A 15,570-nucleotide genomic window follows, 5' to 3' on the forward strand; every position below is an offset into this window, starting at 1 on the left:
ATGGAAGACCTGGGCTGCAAAAAACCCAGCGACTGCACCGTCTCCAGGCTACTCAGTGTAGTGGAGAGCGAACTCCGGGCTGGGAGAGACAAAGGTGACCCAACTGAGAAGCAGCTCCAGGTTGTCTTAGAGGATGCGACGCTCTGGCAGAGATTCAGGGAAGTCACTAATGAGATGATTGTGACCAAGAATGGCAGGTGAGTGATCTGCTCAGCACTGTGGGCTACGTGTAGACGAAAGCCAGGGGGGTTAAGTGGTATAATAATAAACTGCGTGTGGAGACTTGAATGAGCAGTTTTACCCCTGCAGCCTTGCAGTCCCCTAAAATCAGCATATGAACAGATTGGGGTGTCCCTGCTCCTTTTTGGTCACTACAAAACCATTCCTGCCACTCTTTATTCCTGCCACTCTTTATTCCTGTTTGTGGAGCACGCTGCAGAAATATAGTGACTGATTAAAGGCTGCACAAAAAAGGGAACTTTTGCAAGGCAATAGGTGGTACCTCTCAAAACATTTTGAATGACTTCTTGTGCTAGTAATAATTTGCCTTTATTAGCAAGTCCTCACCTGTAGACTGTACATGACCATACAGAAACAGATTGGTGTTGTTATCCCAGCTGTAGTTCCTTTCTCTCTGGCCTTGGGTATTAAGGAGCTTGTACAAGCAGTCTGAATGGGGTACAGTAAAACCATGCCCTGCATGGCATGTATGTGCAGTCTGGGTTGCATGGTCCCACACTGGTATTGCTTTTTAATTGTTGCTGGTGCCCTTAGAAACAAGTGTGGAAGATTGGTTAACAGGGTTTTAGAAAGACAGAAGACTGTGATGTAAATGGGACACACATCTTATTATTTGGGGAACACAGGCATAGGAAAAAGTGCAAAACCTGGTAAGAAGGATACTAATTCTGAATCAGATGCTGGCTTGAAGGGAGCTCTCCACAGAGGTTCCTGCTGTGGGCTGACAGTAGAGTCCAGCCCATAGCAGAAAGACAGCTGTTAGAAGAAGGTTTGCTGGTACAGTGATACTAAGGTTTTTATTGAACACACCCTTGCTACTCCTCTGCCTTTCTCTCCCCTGTCCTCAGCATGCACTTTTCTTTTGTGAGATCTCTCTCAGAGGACTCACATAAGAGAGAGGAATTAAGAGATGCAGAGAAAGATTTACTCATGTGGAGTAACGTTTATTAATTTTGTAGACTTTGATTCAGCAGAATTTGTGTATGATACTATTATTGACTGTAGCTTGGCAAGGGACATAGGTGAAAGCAGTTACAAGGAAAAATCTGGGCAGCTTGCTCAGCAAGGTTATTCTGTTGAGAGAACAGCTACTTTCCCAAAGTATCAGCTCTTGGGGTAACACTGCTATTACCATTCTGATTTCTCTGACAACATATAGGGATAGAAATATTCTGCTAAGGTTCTCTTTACACGGAGAAGTTGCTTTTACTTAATTTAGATTGCTTTAAAAACTGCTGTAAGGCTACAGCAAACTTCTGAGTGGACTTCCACTTAGTGTATGGTAGCTTAAACTGACTCCTTAGCAGTATAAGTGACCAAAAACAAGGTAAGAGAGTTTTGCCTCAAATTAATTAAATTGGTACAAAAAAAAATCACACCTACCAACAGGGTTTTTTTCAGTTTCTTTCCTCTCAGCTAATATAAATCATAATTGCACAGTGATGATAGTTCTCTCTAAAATGTCTAGGTGAGTGCATAGCTAAAATCTTTGGATGATGATGATATGGGAATCTTTTGTTATTTGAATAGGCCAGGTTACTTTTTATTTCAACTGTTTATATCAACTCAATCTGATTTTTCCTAAAGCCAATGACAACTCTAGTAATGTCAGTGGGGACAAGAATAGGTTCTTTATGATTAAATTGCAGCAATCGGAAAATAAAAAGTTACAAAATTATCTCACACTGTTAACTGGATAAATCCTTTTAACAAAGTTACTGTAGCACCAGGGACTCTGAAGAAGGAAATTTTGCATTTCTTAAAGTACGTTCCATAATAAACACATCAGAGTACCAAATAAAGGAAATACAGACAGGAGCCTGCAGCAGAGGTCTCAGAACAACTCCATGCTTTTCAAAAGGAGACAAGCTTGAGACCGTTGCCAATGAGTGCTGAGATTTTTCACGTTCAAGATTCTTCAGTTATTGTCTCCAAAGGGATCCTCAGTAGAAGAAATATTGATCTAATTCTGTGGCTACTTAAATCAGTAGAACTACCTCAGTCATTGTTACTGATGGGTACATGAACATGTTTGAAAACGGTGTTCTGTGATTGACGAGAAGAGTCAATCTGAACTTCTGTGTGCAAAAATTAAGACAGGCTGTGCAGACTCACTGTTAGCAAAATTCAGAAGTTAAACTGAAACCTGATACAAGGCCATCCCAGAGAATGAAAGGCTGATTGATTAGTGATCCTCAAGTGTCAAATTTTAGCATGTACAATTACATCTGCTGTAATTGAGTAATCTCTAATTGGTACCAAGTGTCCCAAAATGTCATATTTAGATAAAACAACTTCATTATTAATAATAAATAGATATGTCTCCATTGCTGTCTCATACTTCATTGTAATAATCACCTGCCACAGCAATATGCCTAGGTACACAAGGAAGACCCATATATTCTGAACAGGATAGATATCGGTGACATTAAACTGCATGCTGTATCACAAAATACATCGCAATGTGCGCAGCTGGTATGGTGGAAATCAGTCTCCTTTTTGACTCAGATTTATTGTATTCAATTGCCATTTCAGTTATCAAATGCTCTTCTTTCTGACTGAGCAGGTTTTCTCTCTCCATGTTTATTCTGTGTTAGCTACGCAGTATCCTGAGACTTTGCCATCCATGTTAGTGCTTGGAGGCAGCAAGGTGCCAGTGTTCCCATCTGCAGGTGGGAAGAACCCACAGTGGATCAATGCAGGCAGTGGGAACAGGGGGGGAAAGAAGCCCTTTCCAGGCTTAAATGGTAAAGCAACTTTACTGGTTACTACACATTCAAGTTTGATATCAAACATCTTCCCACTCAAGTTCTGTATTGTTGGAGTAATTGTAGCAGATCAGCTCTAAATAAGTTGAAGAGGCTGAAGTGCTCAGCTATTGCAGTAACAGAGGTCATGTGTGTACCTGCCCGATCATTGAAACAAACATTCTGACTGCAACAAATTTGGAGAAATCGTTTGCTGTGCTAAGAGAGATAAGTGTGATTTTAACAGTAAAGCCACTTGATCAGCAGAACAAGCAAGATGGTAAGTTTTCCATTGTTAGATTCTCTACAGTCGAGACATGCTGGTCTGTGTGAGACACGGATTTACTGTGTATGAAGCAGGTTGGTGCAGGGAAAAGCACAGGGAAGTGCTATAATCTCCGTGAAACTGGAGGTTAGAGTTGATGATGACTGTATTCCCTTCTGGCATTAGTCTATAGGTTTCTTTGATAAAATTAAGCTTTCAAGTAGGAAGGCAGAAAAGTCTGCATTGTGGGCAGAAGAAATCTGTATGTATCACAAATAATTTTAAGAAATCTAGTGAAATTAAATTTTCATGTGGATTACTTTTCCCCTCCAATTTTAGCTAAATATCGAAGTGTGTTACTCTGCAGATTGACTGCTGGGGGCCTAGGGGCATGGGGAGCAAGGCATTCACACTTTTATCACATTCCAGTTTGATAGCTGGTGTATCCTGGTCAGCAAGACACACTAAACATAGCATACAAATCCTTGGATAAGCTTCTGTTTAGTTAGAAAGATCACAGTTTGGTCGGTGTATCTTTCTCAATGTTTCGTTCATCCTACCTCTTCAAGAATTTGTATTAGATTAAAAATATCAAATTTCTGAAATCCTGTCTTTTCCTGTCAGCAGAAGGTGATGAGTGTATAGAGTGCAAACTATATAAAAGTGTCCAGAAAGCTAGGAGTGTGATGCCATAGGAGATTGTTAGCAGTCTGCATTTGGGTGTCACTGGAGACTATGGCTGCAGGAGCAAAGACTTTTGGTGTCCCTTGAGAGAGCCTGGCATTTCAGTTCCCTTCTCATGTGTTTTGGATGTCTTGCACTGCTACCTTGCCTTAGCCCTGTGGCCACGGACCTCAAGCAATTGCTGTGATTGCTTGGTGTAACCAGTCTGTCTGTCCCCATAGAAAAAAGGAGCCTGGAGATTCATTGGCCCATGCAGAAAGACATGAACCTGTTGAAGAGGGTCCAGAGAAGGGCTGCCAAGATGATCAAAGGCCTAGGGCACCTCTGCTATGAAGACAGGCTGAGAGAATTGGGGCTGCTCAGCCTGGAGAAGAGAAGGCTCCAGGGAGACCTTATAGAACCTTGCAGTCCTTGAAAGGGGCTACAGGAAAGCTGGGGAAGGGCTTTTCATCAGAGAAGATAGTGATAGGACAAGAGATAATGGTTTTAAACTGAGAGAGGGGAGATTTAGGTTAGATATTAGGAAGAAATTCTTCACTACAAGGGTGGTGAGGAACTGGAATGGGTTGCCCAGGGAGGTTGTTGATGCCCCATCCCTGGAGGCTTTTAAGGCCAGGTTGGAGGAGGTTTTGTGCAACCTGGTCTAGTGGTCGGGTTCCCTGCTCATGGCAGGGAGGTTGGATCTTGGTGATCTTTAAGGTCCCTTCCAACCTTAATGATTCTACAAAAATGGCAGTTGCCAGGAGAGGTCAGTATGGAGGTGACTGGGGCAAGGAGGCCTCCTGCTTCCTCCAGAAGAAGGTAGGAGGTGACACATAACAGCTATGATAACCATACACAGTAATGATGTGTATTCCTTGGCAAGCAAATAAACTTAACGAACAGGATACCTTTGTGGAGAGAATCCTCTGTTCTGCTGACTACAATTTTTTTCCGAGTTCCTGGATCTGTTGGAGCTCACTAACTCTATTGCTGCAGACTTTTAGGCCTGAGATGCCCATTCAAAGCTGTGTGGTACGGATCACAAGTACTGGGACAGGCAGAAGACTGCTGAAAGCTGTTGGCCTGCTGCAAGTCTCCTTCACAAAAGAAAAAAAATAATAATGAAAGGAGGATTAAGAAAAGGTGGTATTAGACCTTAAAGCACAAAAGAAGCGTTTTCCCCAAACCAAACAAAGGCAGGATTTCAGTTTTAAATGCACAAGATGGTGGAAAGGCTGGATGAGAGATGTTTGTAGTAAAGGACAACATTGAATCTAAGGTGGAACTGATAGCAGAAGAACCTGATCAAGCTGATGAGGTCAGGGAATATGGAAGGATGGGACCAAATTACTGGAAGAACCGTCAGGTGCAAGGTCTAATGACAAGGATTTTAACCAACCTTCTCAAAATGGAGACTTGTTTAATGGAAGTGGGACAGCATGTAAATACTTGCACTTTAGAAAGGGAGAAAACACATTTCAGCTAACTACATACCTTTTAATATATCCCTATAGTAAGAATTCAGGATGTATTAATAACTCCAGGCATGATCAAGACCTTAGTGCCCTACTTCAGAGACAGCATGTTTTTTTTTTGTTTTTTTTTTTTTCCCAAAGGATTGAAATAATAAAAGTAAAATGAAGGATTAAGCTTTTAGAGATATCTTCAGCTAGATGGAGGGAGGGTGTATTTACATTGACCTGATCTGTGAGCATCTGGTCACAAACACACCGAGGAGAGTCTTTCAAAACCAGTAGTCCGTGGTGTCTCCCTCTGTTTCTTGGCCAGGCGGATGTTCCCTGTCCTGAAGATCAGCGTGTCAGGCCTGGACCCGAACGCCATGTATTCCTTCCTGCTGGACTTCGCCCCGACCGACGGCCACCGCTGGAAGTACGTCAACGGGGAGTGGGTGCCGGCTGGGAAACCAGAGCCCCCCAACCACAGCTGTGTCTACATCCACCCAGACTCTCCCAACTTTGGGGCCCACTGGATGAAAGCTGCCGTTTCCTTCAGCAAAGTCAAACTTACCAATAAGCTCAATGGGAGTGGGCAGGTATGGCCTGATGCTTCCCCATACACCTCTTGGCTTCCATTGCAAACACCTCCCAATCAAGAAATATCAAGGGTGCATTTATGTAATTATAGAGGCCCTTACAGGCCTCTTCACCCACAGATGCCAATTATTCTCTGGAGGCCAAATGTAAACAGGAATAAACAGGCTTTAATTGGCGCTTTCAGATTTTAATGGACTTCTTGATGTTAAGAGAGAAAGAGTGCTCTGGTTTACTTAATCATCAGAGGGCTTTTCAGAGTTGGTCTTGTGTGCTGGGGATTTTTACATAGGACTTCAGAGAAGGGGAAAAAAATGGTCATGGGTATTAGGTTTTTGTTGTGTTCCCCCATGTTGTTTGGTGTAAGTGGAATGTTGGCAGGAGTCAGATAGCAGAATAAAAGGCTGCTCCTAAATGAAATAATTACTATGTCTGCTTCTGCATCATGATAATTATCAATATTCTATTGAATCAGCTTTGGCCTTTGGAAAGAAATCACATGCACCAGAAATAAGTGACTTTCTCTTTGAACCCCTTAAAAATGCAAACAGGAAAATTAGTTTTGTTTTGTATTTTATTTTTGATGATGCACCTAAAGGTAAAATGTTGCACAAGATCTTTTTTTTTTGCTTGTTTGTTTTGCACAAAACTCCTACACTGGATGATACTTGTCAGCCCAGAATCAATTTCTTTCATGTAAATATTGTATGTTCTTTATCTGTTATTTCCATTAGGTTTGTGAGGCACCTTCACAAGCCTAGTACACTAATTAGGTAGGAAATTACCTCAATTTTTACAGACTGGAAAACAGAAAGATGACCTGACTTCTCCTGAATGACACATGGAATCAACACACAGGTTTTATTGTGGAGCATAGAACTGGACCTGAATTTGCATATTCTTGCCCTGCATCCAGGACCCCAGAAAAGTTGAAATCCTCATAAAATTATGCACAGGGCTAAAAAAGCTGTAGGAAACCAACTTGGAGGTTCAAAAAGACCCTGTGGAAAAAACAAAGGAACACAATATGTATACACGGTCAGGTGGAGATGAAAAAAAACAACAAACAAACTGGGAGAGAAAAAGCCATTTGAGAAACAAGAAGTCACTAAATAATAGTCTGTAGCTTCTCTTCTTTTCTTTTGACCTCTTTCTCCCTTTCTGTGTTGTTATTAGGAAGTAATAGGTGACTAGCAGTGCTTTATGCTAATGGCTGCATTCTTCAACACACAGATATACGTAAATATAGAGATACAACACTTTCCAAAGTACAGATTTTTTAGAAAAATATCTTTTGATTGCAGTAGAGAGAATTAGGCAGTATAATAGACTTCCTGAAGAAGGTGTATTGGGGAATCACTGTTATTCAAAGCTCTTAATTCCAGGTTAGAAACATTTGCCAAGGCTTTAGATATACTTCATCTTGCCCAGAAAGATGACTAGGTGACTGCCTCAGCTCCTTCCTGGCTCTGTGATGATGATTCTGAGTCTTTCAGATGGTAGAAGCAGGACAGGAATTGCCCCTTAGCTGTTTAAAAAGCCTCTAGTGCAGTGGAAGCCATAGCCAAGTCTGAAGACCATAGCTGCTAACACGAATATTCACTAATGCTGCTATATCAAAAGCTTTAAATCCAAGTTCAATGAAGCTTCATTCTGTTCTGCCTGTGGTTCATCAGATGGGAGGAAGGCACCTGCCCTTCTGCTCTCAGTAATCACTGACTGGGGAGGTTTAGAAGTGACTTCTGGTCTGTCACAGAGCCAAAGAGCAGCTGTGGGGTACTGGAATGGCAGTGGGGTCTGTCTCTCTGTTCTGTTTTCTGCAGATAATGTTGAACTCCCTGCATAAATATGAGCCACAGGTGCACATAGTTCGTGTGGGAGGCCCCCACCGGATGGTGATGAACTGCTCCTTCCCTGAGACACAGTTCATAGCTGTGACTGCCTATCAAAATGAAGAGGTAGGTGGATGCCACATAGGACTCTCGGGCACAGTGGATGAGATGTGTTAGAAGCTTATTAACTACAAGATCAGCATGGACAGACTTGTTTTCTTGTTTTCCCACCAGTCCCATGCAGTGTAATACTCTTGTCTTCTTTCTGCAGTAGAACCTAGTGTCTGACTCCAGTACTAAGCCAAGTTTAGCTTAATATCCTGGCATGGCTATTCCAGACCGGTCCATCTGTCCTGGCATTCCAATTACTTACTGGAGAAAAAGATTTCTACAGTCAAGTCAGTATCTTTCTCCAGCAATGACTGACAGTTCTAATGATAACCCTACCTCTCCCCGTTCCTTATAATACATACAATTGTGGAACACCACAACATTCCCAACTCCAAAACTGTAATTGAGGGATTGTGACAGTTGCTAACTCAAGTGCCGCATCCCTTATTTAGTGTTGCTGCAGATTTGATTCATACCTGCCAGGAATTCAGTGTTTAAACTCTCTTGAAAGGGTCTGTCATCGCAGAGGATTTGCCATAAAGCTGCCCCGACTGGTGTTCTGCCTGTGGCACTGATCAGTGCACAGCACTCAGCAACCAGCAAAGATCTCTCTCCTAACCGTTCCTGGAAGTCACCATGTGAAGGGATATGTTTTTTTAGGCTAACCACGGCAGTTCCACATAGATTATTCTGGAAGATGTTTTGTCAAGTTGCTATTCCAAATTGCCTTCACTAACATGCCTTGTTTTCTGTAAACTCAAGATAACAGCTCTCAAAATCAAGTATAATCCCTTTGCCAAAGCCTTCCTGGATGCAAAAGAAAGGTAAGTTGTTTGTTCAGATAAATTATGTTACTTAATCTTGTTTCTGCCATCTTATATCTAGAGTCACTCCCCTGACAGTAGCAGGGAGACTCTCTATGTAATGATCACCATAGGGTCTAAAAGTGGGTGAATATCCTCTGGGGGATCCTGGGACTTAGCACTGTCTACACAGGAAGCCTGAAATGACATCTTGTGAACTTCACCAGTAATGCTTTACACCACGTATGTTCATTACACTGCACTTACACTCCAATCAATCCCGTCATTGGGTAGCTCAGGGAAAATAAAAGTTAACTGCAGATGTCAGAAACTGTAACTAAAGTGAAATTGCACTGTAACTACACTGCTATTATTAAATCTATGTTACAATGTATGTGTTTGTCAGAAGTAACTTGTAGCTGTTAACTGTGTAAGATGTCGGAGATGCTCCCGCTGGAAACGAATTGTGGTTTATCTTTCAAAGTTGTACTTGCATCATTCATGCTAATGCAGTGGGGCATCCAAACAATGCATTTCAGTCCATAACTGCCAATAATTTATGTTTGGACCTGGTATATCTTCTGACACTTTAATTGTCCCACATGCCTGCAGGACAATCTGCATTTCTTTCCATTCCTCTGACCACTTAAGGAGCTGCTGTGTGTCAGCACAAAGGTTTCCAGTGCAGAGAGGGAATGTTGCTCGGCTGAGCAGGAGACAGATTCCTGCCTTGGTTTGGGCAGATGGCCAGGCTGGAGCTGCACAGGTAGAGTTAGAATTCCAGGCACAGCCCCCAAATTTGGCACAGACTTAGAAACATTTTTATGAAACGTAAGTTCCTGCTTCCTTTATGGCAGACTGCAGAAAAGTCTACAGCTGTCTAGTAAGTGGTTAAAGAGGATGGATTGCCCTCCTTTTCAAGTTACTTTTTAATTTTTTTTTAGTGAATAGTTAATTTTTTAACTTTCTTTTGTAATTTCTCAATGAGAAGTTTTACCACTAGGTATTTTGCTTTTCAGAAACCATCCCAAGGATGCTCCAGAAACAGCCTCTGAAAGTCAACATATGACATATACTCACTGTAAGATTTGTATTCATATCAGCTGGAAGTTTTGTGTGATAAGCTAGGTGCTGGGAACCTGGGACTTCCTTAACTGGATCATACCAGTCACTCACTGAGTCCTGAATTGTGTTCATAGAAAGGGACCCTTTAAAAAAAAGAAAGATTGGAGAAACCTCACAGTAGGAAATAATGTGACAGTTTCTGCAGAGGGATAATTTTCCTTATGATGCAGTTCTTCAATATTAAAAGGAATCTAGAATCAAGATGATGTATGACATCATTAGGGCTTTCTCCACCTTTTTTTTTCTTTTTTCTTTTTTCTTTCTTCTTTGTAGCTGAATATTTATGTCACCTATACAATTACCTTTGATTGGTGAACAGGAAACAAACCAGGGGGCCTAGCGGGGTGGGGCAAAGGCTCTGTTTATTTTAAAGACAGTCAGTTTTTCTTTCCCTTCTTCTTTGATGCTTGTGTGAAACCGTGGCAGTGTGTGACACTTTATTTTAGTTGTTTTCACGTCTTGTCTTTAGGGTTGGTGGCTTTGGGATTTTTGGGGGCTGTTTTTTGGGGGTTTTGTTTGGTTTGGTTTTGTGGGTATTTTGATTGTCCGTTGTTCCATAAACCAGTACCTTGGAACCTGCTTGATACTTCTGAGGTGCAGCTGATTCTACAAGAAGGCTGGTTACTTTCTTTATTGCACTGCAGTGTTTCAGTGCAATAACAGTTTTCTTCTCTCTTTCCCCTCAAAGTGGGCAGCTGGTTGATTTCCAACCCAGACACAATGTGTGCATCAGGAAGCTCTAATTACCAGTACACTGGGCCATTGCCTCTGCCAGCTCCACACCCCCCCCACAGCTGTGAGAGGTATTCAGCTCTGCGAGGGCATCGGGCTGCTCCGTACCCACCTTCCTACATGCAGAGAAATCACTCACCTACAGGTACAACCTGCATGCTGCTTTGCTTCCAGGGAGCAGATGCTCTCTGCCTGACTGACCCTTGTTTTGCGTTAACATAAGCATTAGCAGAGGCAAAAGCTGAGGCTAGGGAAGAGCATGATGAGTCTCAAACGATCTGCACTGAACCCTGCATGCACAGAGTGTGTTTAAGGCAGCAAAAAAAGAGGTACAAAGACCTGGGTGCACTCTGGCTGTTAATGATAAATGAGAATGAATGATCTTGCTTAAAGTACAGCTTGCAATGACACAAAAAGAGCACTGCAAGCTTTCTTTCAGTGTCATGCCATGAAGCAGTTGCACTCTCAAATTGAAGCAGCTCTTAAAAACATGGTAGGAGCTGACTTGAGATGGGGGCATTTTAGTATTGTATGAATGTCTTTTGAGTCCCTTTCACTTTCCAGATCTGGACACAGAGTTCCAGAGACTGATTCTACTTTGATCAGAAAAAAATTGCCCAGAAACAAGAGTAAGGATAAAGTAATCTGCTTAATAATTATCATTTAGCAAAGGCATCCTGTTTAATGGAAATATTTAAGCTCCAGTTATAAGGAAAACTGTATCAAAACATTGCCAGCCATTTGACAATTATAATTAATTAAAAGACTATTAGTCAGACATGCAAAAATGCATATCCTATGTCTGTCATGCTCTACCTTCTTATATATCACACCTGGAATGACAATGGCACCTTGCTACCTCTTTAATAAACACATGAATTTTGTCCTTTTACCTGTGATTAGGAACCTCATTATCAGATTGTTTCCTCAAGCCTACCCATGTTCTATTGCCTCAAGACAATGTCTCTGCAATAGTCACTGATTATTCTTTTGTTGCTTTTGTTTGTTTGTTTGTTTTTTCCCAAAGTTAATTTGTTGGAGAGCTCCAGCAATAATCTTCAGGTATTTTCAGGACATGACAGCTGGACTTTGCCATCCTCTCCACATGGTAATCTGCTCTCAGTGCCACACACAAAGGGAGCTGCCAGCCCTGGACCCAGGTAAGGTCATGGGAAAACTGCTGGTATTAGGAGCACTGAGGTTTTTAGGGCTGCCCTGGTGATTCACACTTTGTTTCAAGCTTTAATTGGAGACTGGGTTTTGAAACATGTCACAGAAGGACAGAATCACAGAAATTGGGGCTGGAAAAGGCCTCTGAGATCATCAAGGCCAACCTGTCACCTAACACGACCACATCAGCTAGACCACGGCATTAAGTGCCACATCCCGCCTTTCCTTAAACACCTCCAGGGATGGTAACTCCGCCTCTTCCCTGGGCAGTCCATTCCAATGTCTAATCACCCTCACTGTGAGGAAGTGATTCCTAATATCCAACCTAAACTTCCCCTGGTGCTGCTTCAGGCCCTGCCTGCTTGTCTTGTCATGGGTTGCCTGGGAGAAGAGCCCATCCCTCACCTGACTACAACCTCCCTTCAGGTAGCTGTAGAGAATGATAAGGTCCCCCCTGAGTTTCCTCCAAGCTAAACAACCTCAGCTCCCTCAGCCTTTCCTCATAAGACTTTGGTAAGTGTCCTAAATGCCCAACACAAGATTCCCAGACAGATCTTTCTGACTAGCTAATTATCTCCTGCTCTGAAGTCAATGGGAGTTTCATTTTTCCCAGCACTGCTGAAAAGCAGAATCTTGGAGCAGCCACAGACAATTCTGGTATCTACAATCTGTGAGCATTTTAAAGCCAAATTATTTTTCAATATATATATTCCTCACTGTTCTCCTGCATGAAATGAGAATCCTACTCCTGTACAGGGATGTAACAATCTAATATATGTTCTATTATAAAAATATTGTTAACAGTGGAGAAAACAGTTTTAGGAATTGCTGGAATTTGGTTCTAGAGAGTCAGTTAATTATCAAATAGTACCTCTTCTTTTCTCAAAACAAAAACACATATTTACTCTCTAGTTTAGGTGCCAGGAAAAGCAACTGCAATTCTTTGAAATTTGTAAGCATTCACAAAGGAAAGATCTTTACATCTTGATACCTCATATGTATTTGTACATTTCTCTCTATGCCTCTCTCCAAGGTTACTGGGTCTGATGGTTGCTGGTGGTTTTTCACTTAAAATCTCCAAGGCTCTTCTAGTTTAGTTACTCAATTCAGATAGCTGCCCTTTTGCAGAGAACACACTTGACTCTACTGTGGTAAGTCCTGTGCAGAGGAAAATGCTTTGAAACAAGTCATTCAATTTATACCACTTTTTTTTTTTATTATTATTTGTTTTATTTCCCCAGCCACTACCCTTGCCTGTGGACAGTGAGCAACAGTGCTGTAAATGTTGCCAACCCAGGAAGTGAGGGGAACAACAGCCCTTCAAGCATGTTTCTTAGGGGTAACGTCCCCTTACCCACTGCATCATCAGTCCAAATCCCACTGCAGGGAGCAGTGTCCGGCAGCATGGAGACGCAAGGGGAAACCGCTCTAGCCAGACTGGCAGACTCTGCATGGACATCCTCACACTCCTTTTAATGGACAGGCAGCTGTGAGAGAAGCTCAGCCAAACAGGACTGACAAAAATGGCAAGTGATCCTCTAGAATTGCAGCTCAGAGCAGGGATGTGTATGCATAGAATCAACTCCATCAAACATCGCTTTCTATAATGTACCTCCTGTATGTCAGAGAAGCCAAAATGCATAATGGAAAGACAGGAAATGTTACAGGAATCAGCTTATTACTGTAACATTTATGTGTCATTTAGGAAGATGTCCAGAACAAAACTTTATAGCTAGCTTTGCTTCTCTATCACATTAAAAATGCTTAGAGTCATGGGACTGAGAGAAGCAGACATGGCAGCTGGATATTTGTGTGTCATTTAAAAAGTCCTTTCGTGTAACTTATGGCTAAGTTCAGGGGAAATTATAAGCAAGTTTGTAATTGGTAATTTGAAGGGACAGACAGCGCTGCTTTAAAGACTTTCTGAACCTGTCACATGAAGGTTTTCACAGTACCTAAAACTAAACCTTTTAGGGAATGCAATTAGTTTGACACCCTGATGCCACCTGCATACATTATTCTCTGTCCCCTCCCCTTCTCCAGCTCCTGTTTGCTGTTTGTGTGCTATAGGGATAATGGACACATTCAAGCTGAGAAAGTGGCTGCATTGTAGCAGCAGGTGAGGGGCATCTGCTTTAGAATTTACAGTCTGATGTGGCAGTCTTTGAAATGAAAAGTCGCAATGTTTTCTATATGTGCTATTTTTGAAAGGGTGAAGTGAAGAGAATGTTAGAAAAAAAGATACAGCTTGCACTTCCACTTTGCTTCAGGTATAGAGTACAAATAAAATATGAATAAATGGTGTATTACGTCCTCAGTGCCTTTCCAAGTAAGTACACAGACAGTCCTTTTCAACTAATAGCCTGTGAGCAATTTAAAGCAGATCTTCCAGGGGCAAACTGACAGGACAGGAATTTTCTATTCCTTGGTCAGTGACTTGCTATAAGCTCTTAAGCATGGCATTTCACGTCTTTGTACCTATTTTCCCTCTCACCTTCTGTCTGTTACAGCTTCCTTTTTCAGTCTACAGCTTCTCCTGTCCTGTGTGAGTGTGCAACATCTAGCAGAGTGGAGGTTGGATCCTGTCTGGGACTTCTAACTGCTAGTGTGATGCAGATAATAACAGCTGCCCCTCAATCTTCCGTGTCCTCTCATGTACCTCCTCAGGCAACCCCTATCAGCTTCTCAGAGAAGAGTGCTGCCGTTTGTTCTCTTGTAGGGGTAAAGAAAAAATTGCAAGCTAACCCATGTGGTTATGTCTCTGTAATAATTAAATTCCCAGCAGCAATCCAGTTCTGTTTACAGCCTACAAAGAGGAAATCCTCAGCGTAGGTATAGAAGAAAAGCTTCTGTGAGCTGGTGTCTCTACCGAGGTGTTTCTGATCCAGCAGATCCAGCAGCATTCCCTTTGTGAATGTTCATTTATTGCATATAGGCTCTGGTAGCAGCATTTTATTTTGGGTAGACATTAGGAGCAAGGAGAACATTTTCATTCAGGCCATCAAATATGCATCTGTCTGGTGAACTCAGCAAGCTTTCACATTCTATTAACTAGGCCCTGCACCATCCCCTGAAGGTGCTCTCAGTATTACGCATTTTCATGGCTCTCCCATCTGGCCTTTCAGATTCACTGCAGGAAAGACAATGCACTCAGTAACACTGTTAGTTTTGCTGACTTGTGCTGCTATCCCCTGAAAGCAAAGTAATGAAGTTGCTTTGGATGTGCAGTTTTGTTACTAGAGGCAGTGGTCAAACTAGAGTGCAAAAAGCTCTGTGGCCTGTGCTCAGTTTAATCCTTGCCAGTTCTGACTGCAAATCTGCTTTTCCATATTCTGTCCAAAGCTTGGTGATGAGTTTCTCAATGTTCTGCTCCTTTGCCTTGCAGCCAGAAATGTAAGTAGGTGTTTCTCTCAAAAACAGGTCTGCTTTACAGATGAGATTTATTAACTAACTTATGCTACCCTCTTCTGGCTGTTCAGCTCCACACATAACAACGGCAGCAGATGGCCATAGATGCTAAAAAAAAGGCAAATGGTTACTTCTCTGCATTCCAGGACTAGCTGCTTCCTTCACATGTAATGAGCTGGGTAATTTCTTAATTTTCCCATATGGAGCATTACAGTAACAGAAAAGTGATTATAAGGTGTTACACAAACTGCGTTTTTATTTCACAAATAAACAATCTTGGAGAGAATCTAGTCAGCTTTCCTGATAGTCCTGTAGGATTGAAAGGATAAAAAAAGGATTAAAATGAACAGGCAGAGAGAGTGATTTTTCTTTCTTATCACTGTAATAGCAGCCATGACTCACATCGCAGGAGGCAAAAAG

At 41.9% G+C, this 15,570-nt stretch overlaps 1 protein-coding gene across 1 annotated transcript; it reads left to right on the forward strand.

The window, feature by feature from the left end:
• On the forward strand, window positions 1-13,218 carry TBX19 (T-box 19). Its single transcript, XM_010001429.1, has 8 exons — window positions 1-197; window positions 5,707-5,971; window positions 7,793-7,927; window positions 8,675-8,736; window positions 9,735-9,796; window positions 10,616-10,717; window positions 11,600-11,732; window positions 12,984-13,218. The coding sequence occupies exons 1-8, from the start codon at window positions 1-3 to the stop codon at window positions 13,216-13,218; spliced, it is 1,191 nt and encodes a 396-aa protein (XP_009999731.1).
• Window positions 13,219-15,570: the final 2,352 nt, after the last annotated feature.

This window comes from Chaetura pelagica, unplaced genomic scaffold (genome assembly GCF_000747805.2).
Source record: "Chaetura pelagica isolate M959 unplaced genomic scaffold, ChaPel_1.0 scaffold377, whole genome shotgun sequence".
Lineage (NCBI taxonomy): Eukaryota > Metazoa > Chordata > Aves > Apodiformes > Apodidae > Chaetura > Chaetura pelagica.

Coding starts and splice junctions, on each gene's coding strand:
- TBX19 (XM_010001429.1), top strand. CDS start 1: ATGGAAGACCTGGGCTGCAAAAAACCCAGCGACTGCACCGTCTCCAGG. Junction 9,797..10,615: donor ACATATGACATATACTCACT/GTAAGATTTGTA, acceptor TGCCTCTGCCAG/CTCCACACCCCCCCCACAGC. Junction 11,733..12,983: donor GCTGCCAGCCCTGGACCCAG/GTAAGGTCATGG, acceptor TTATTTCCCCAG/CCACTACCCTTGCCTGTGGA.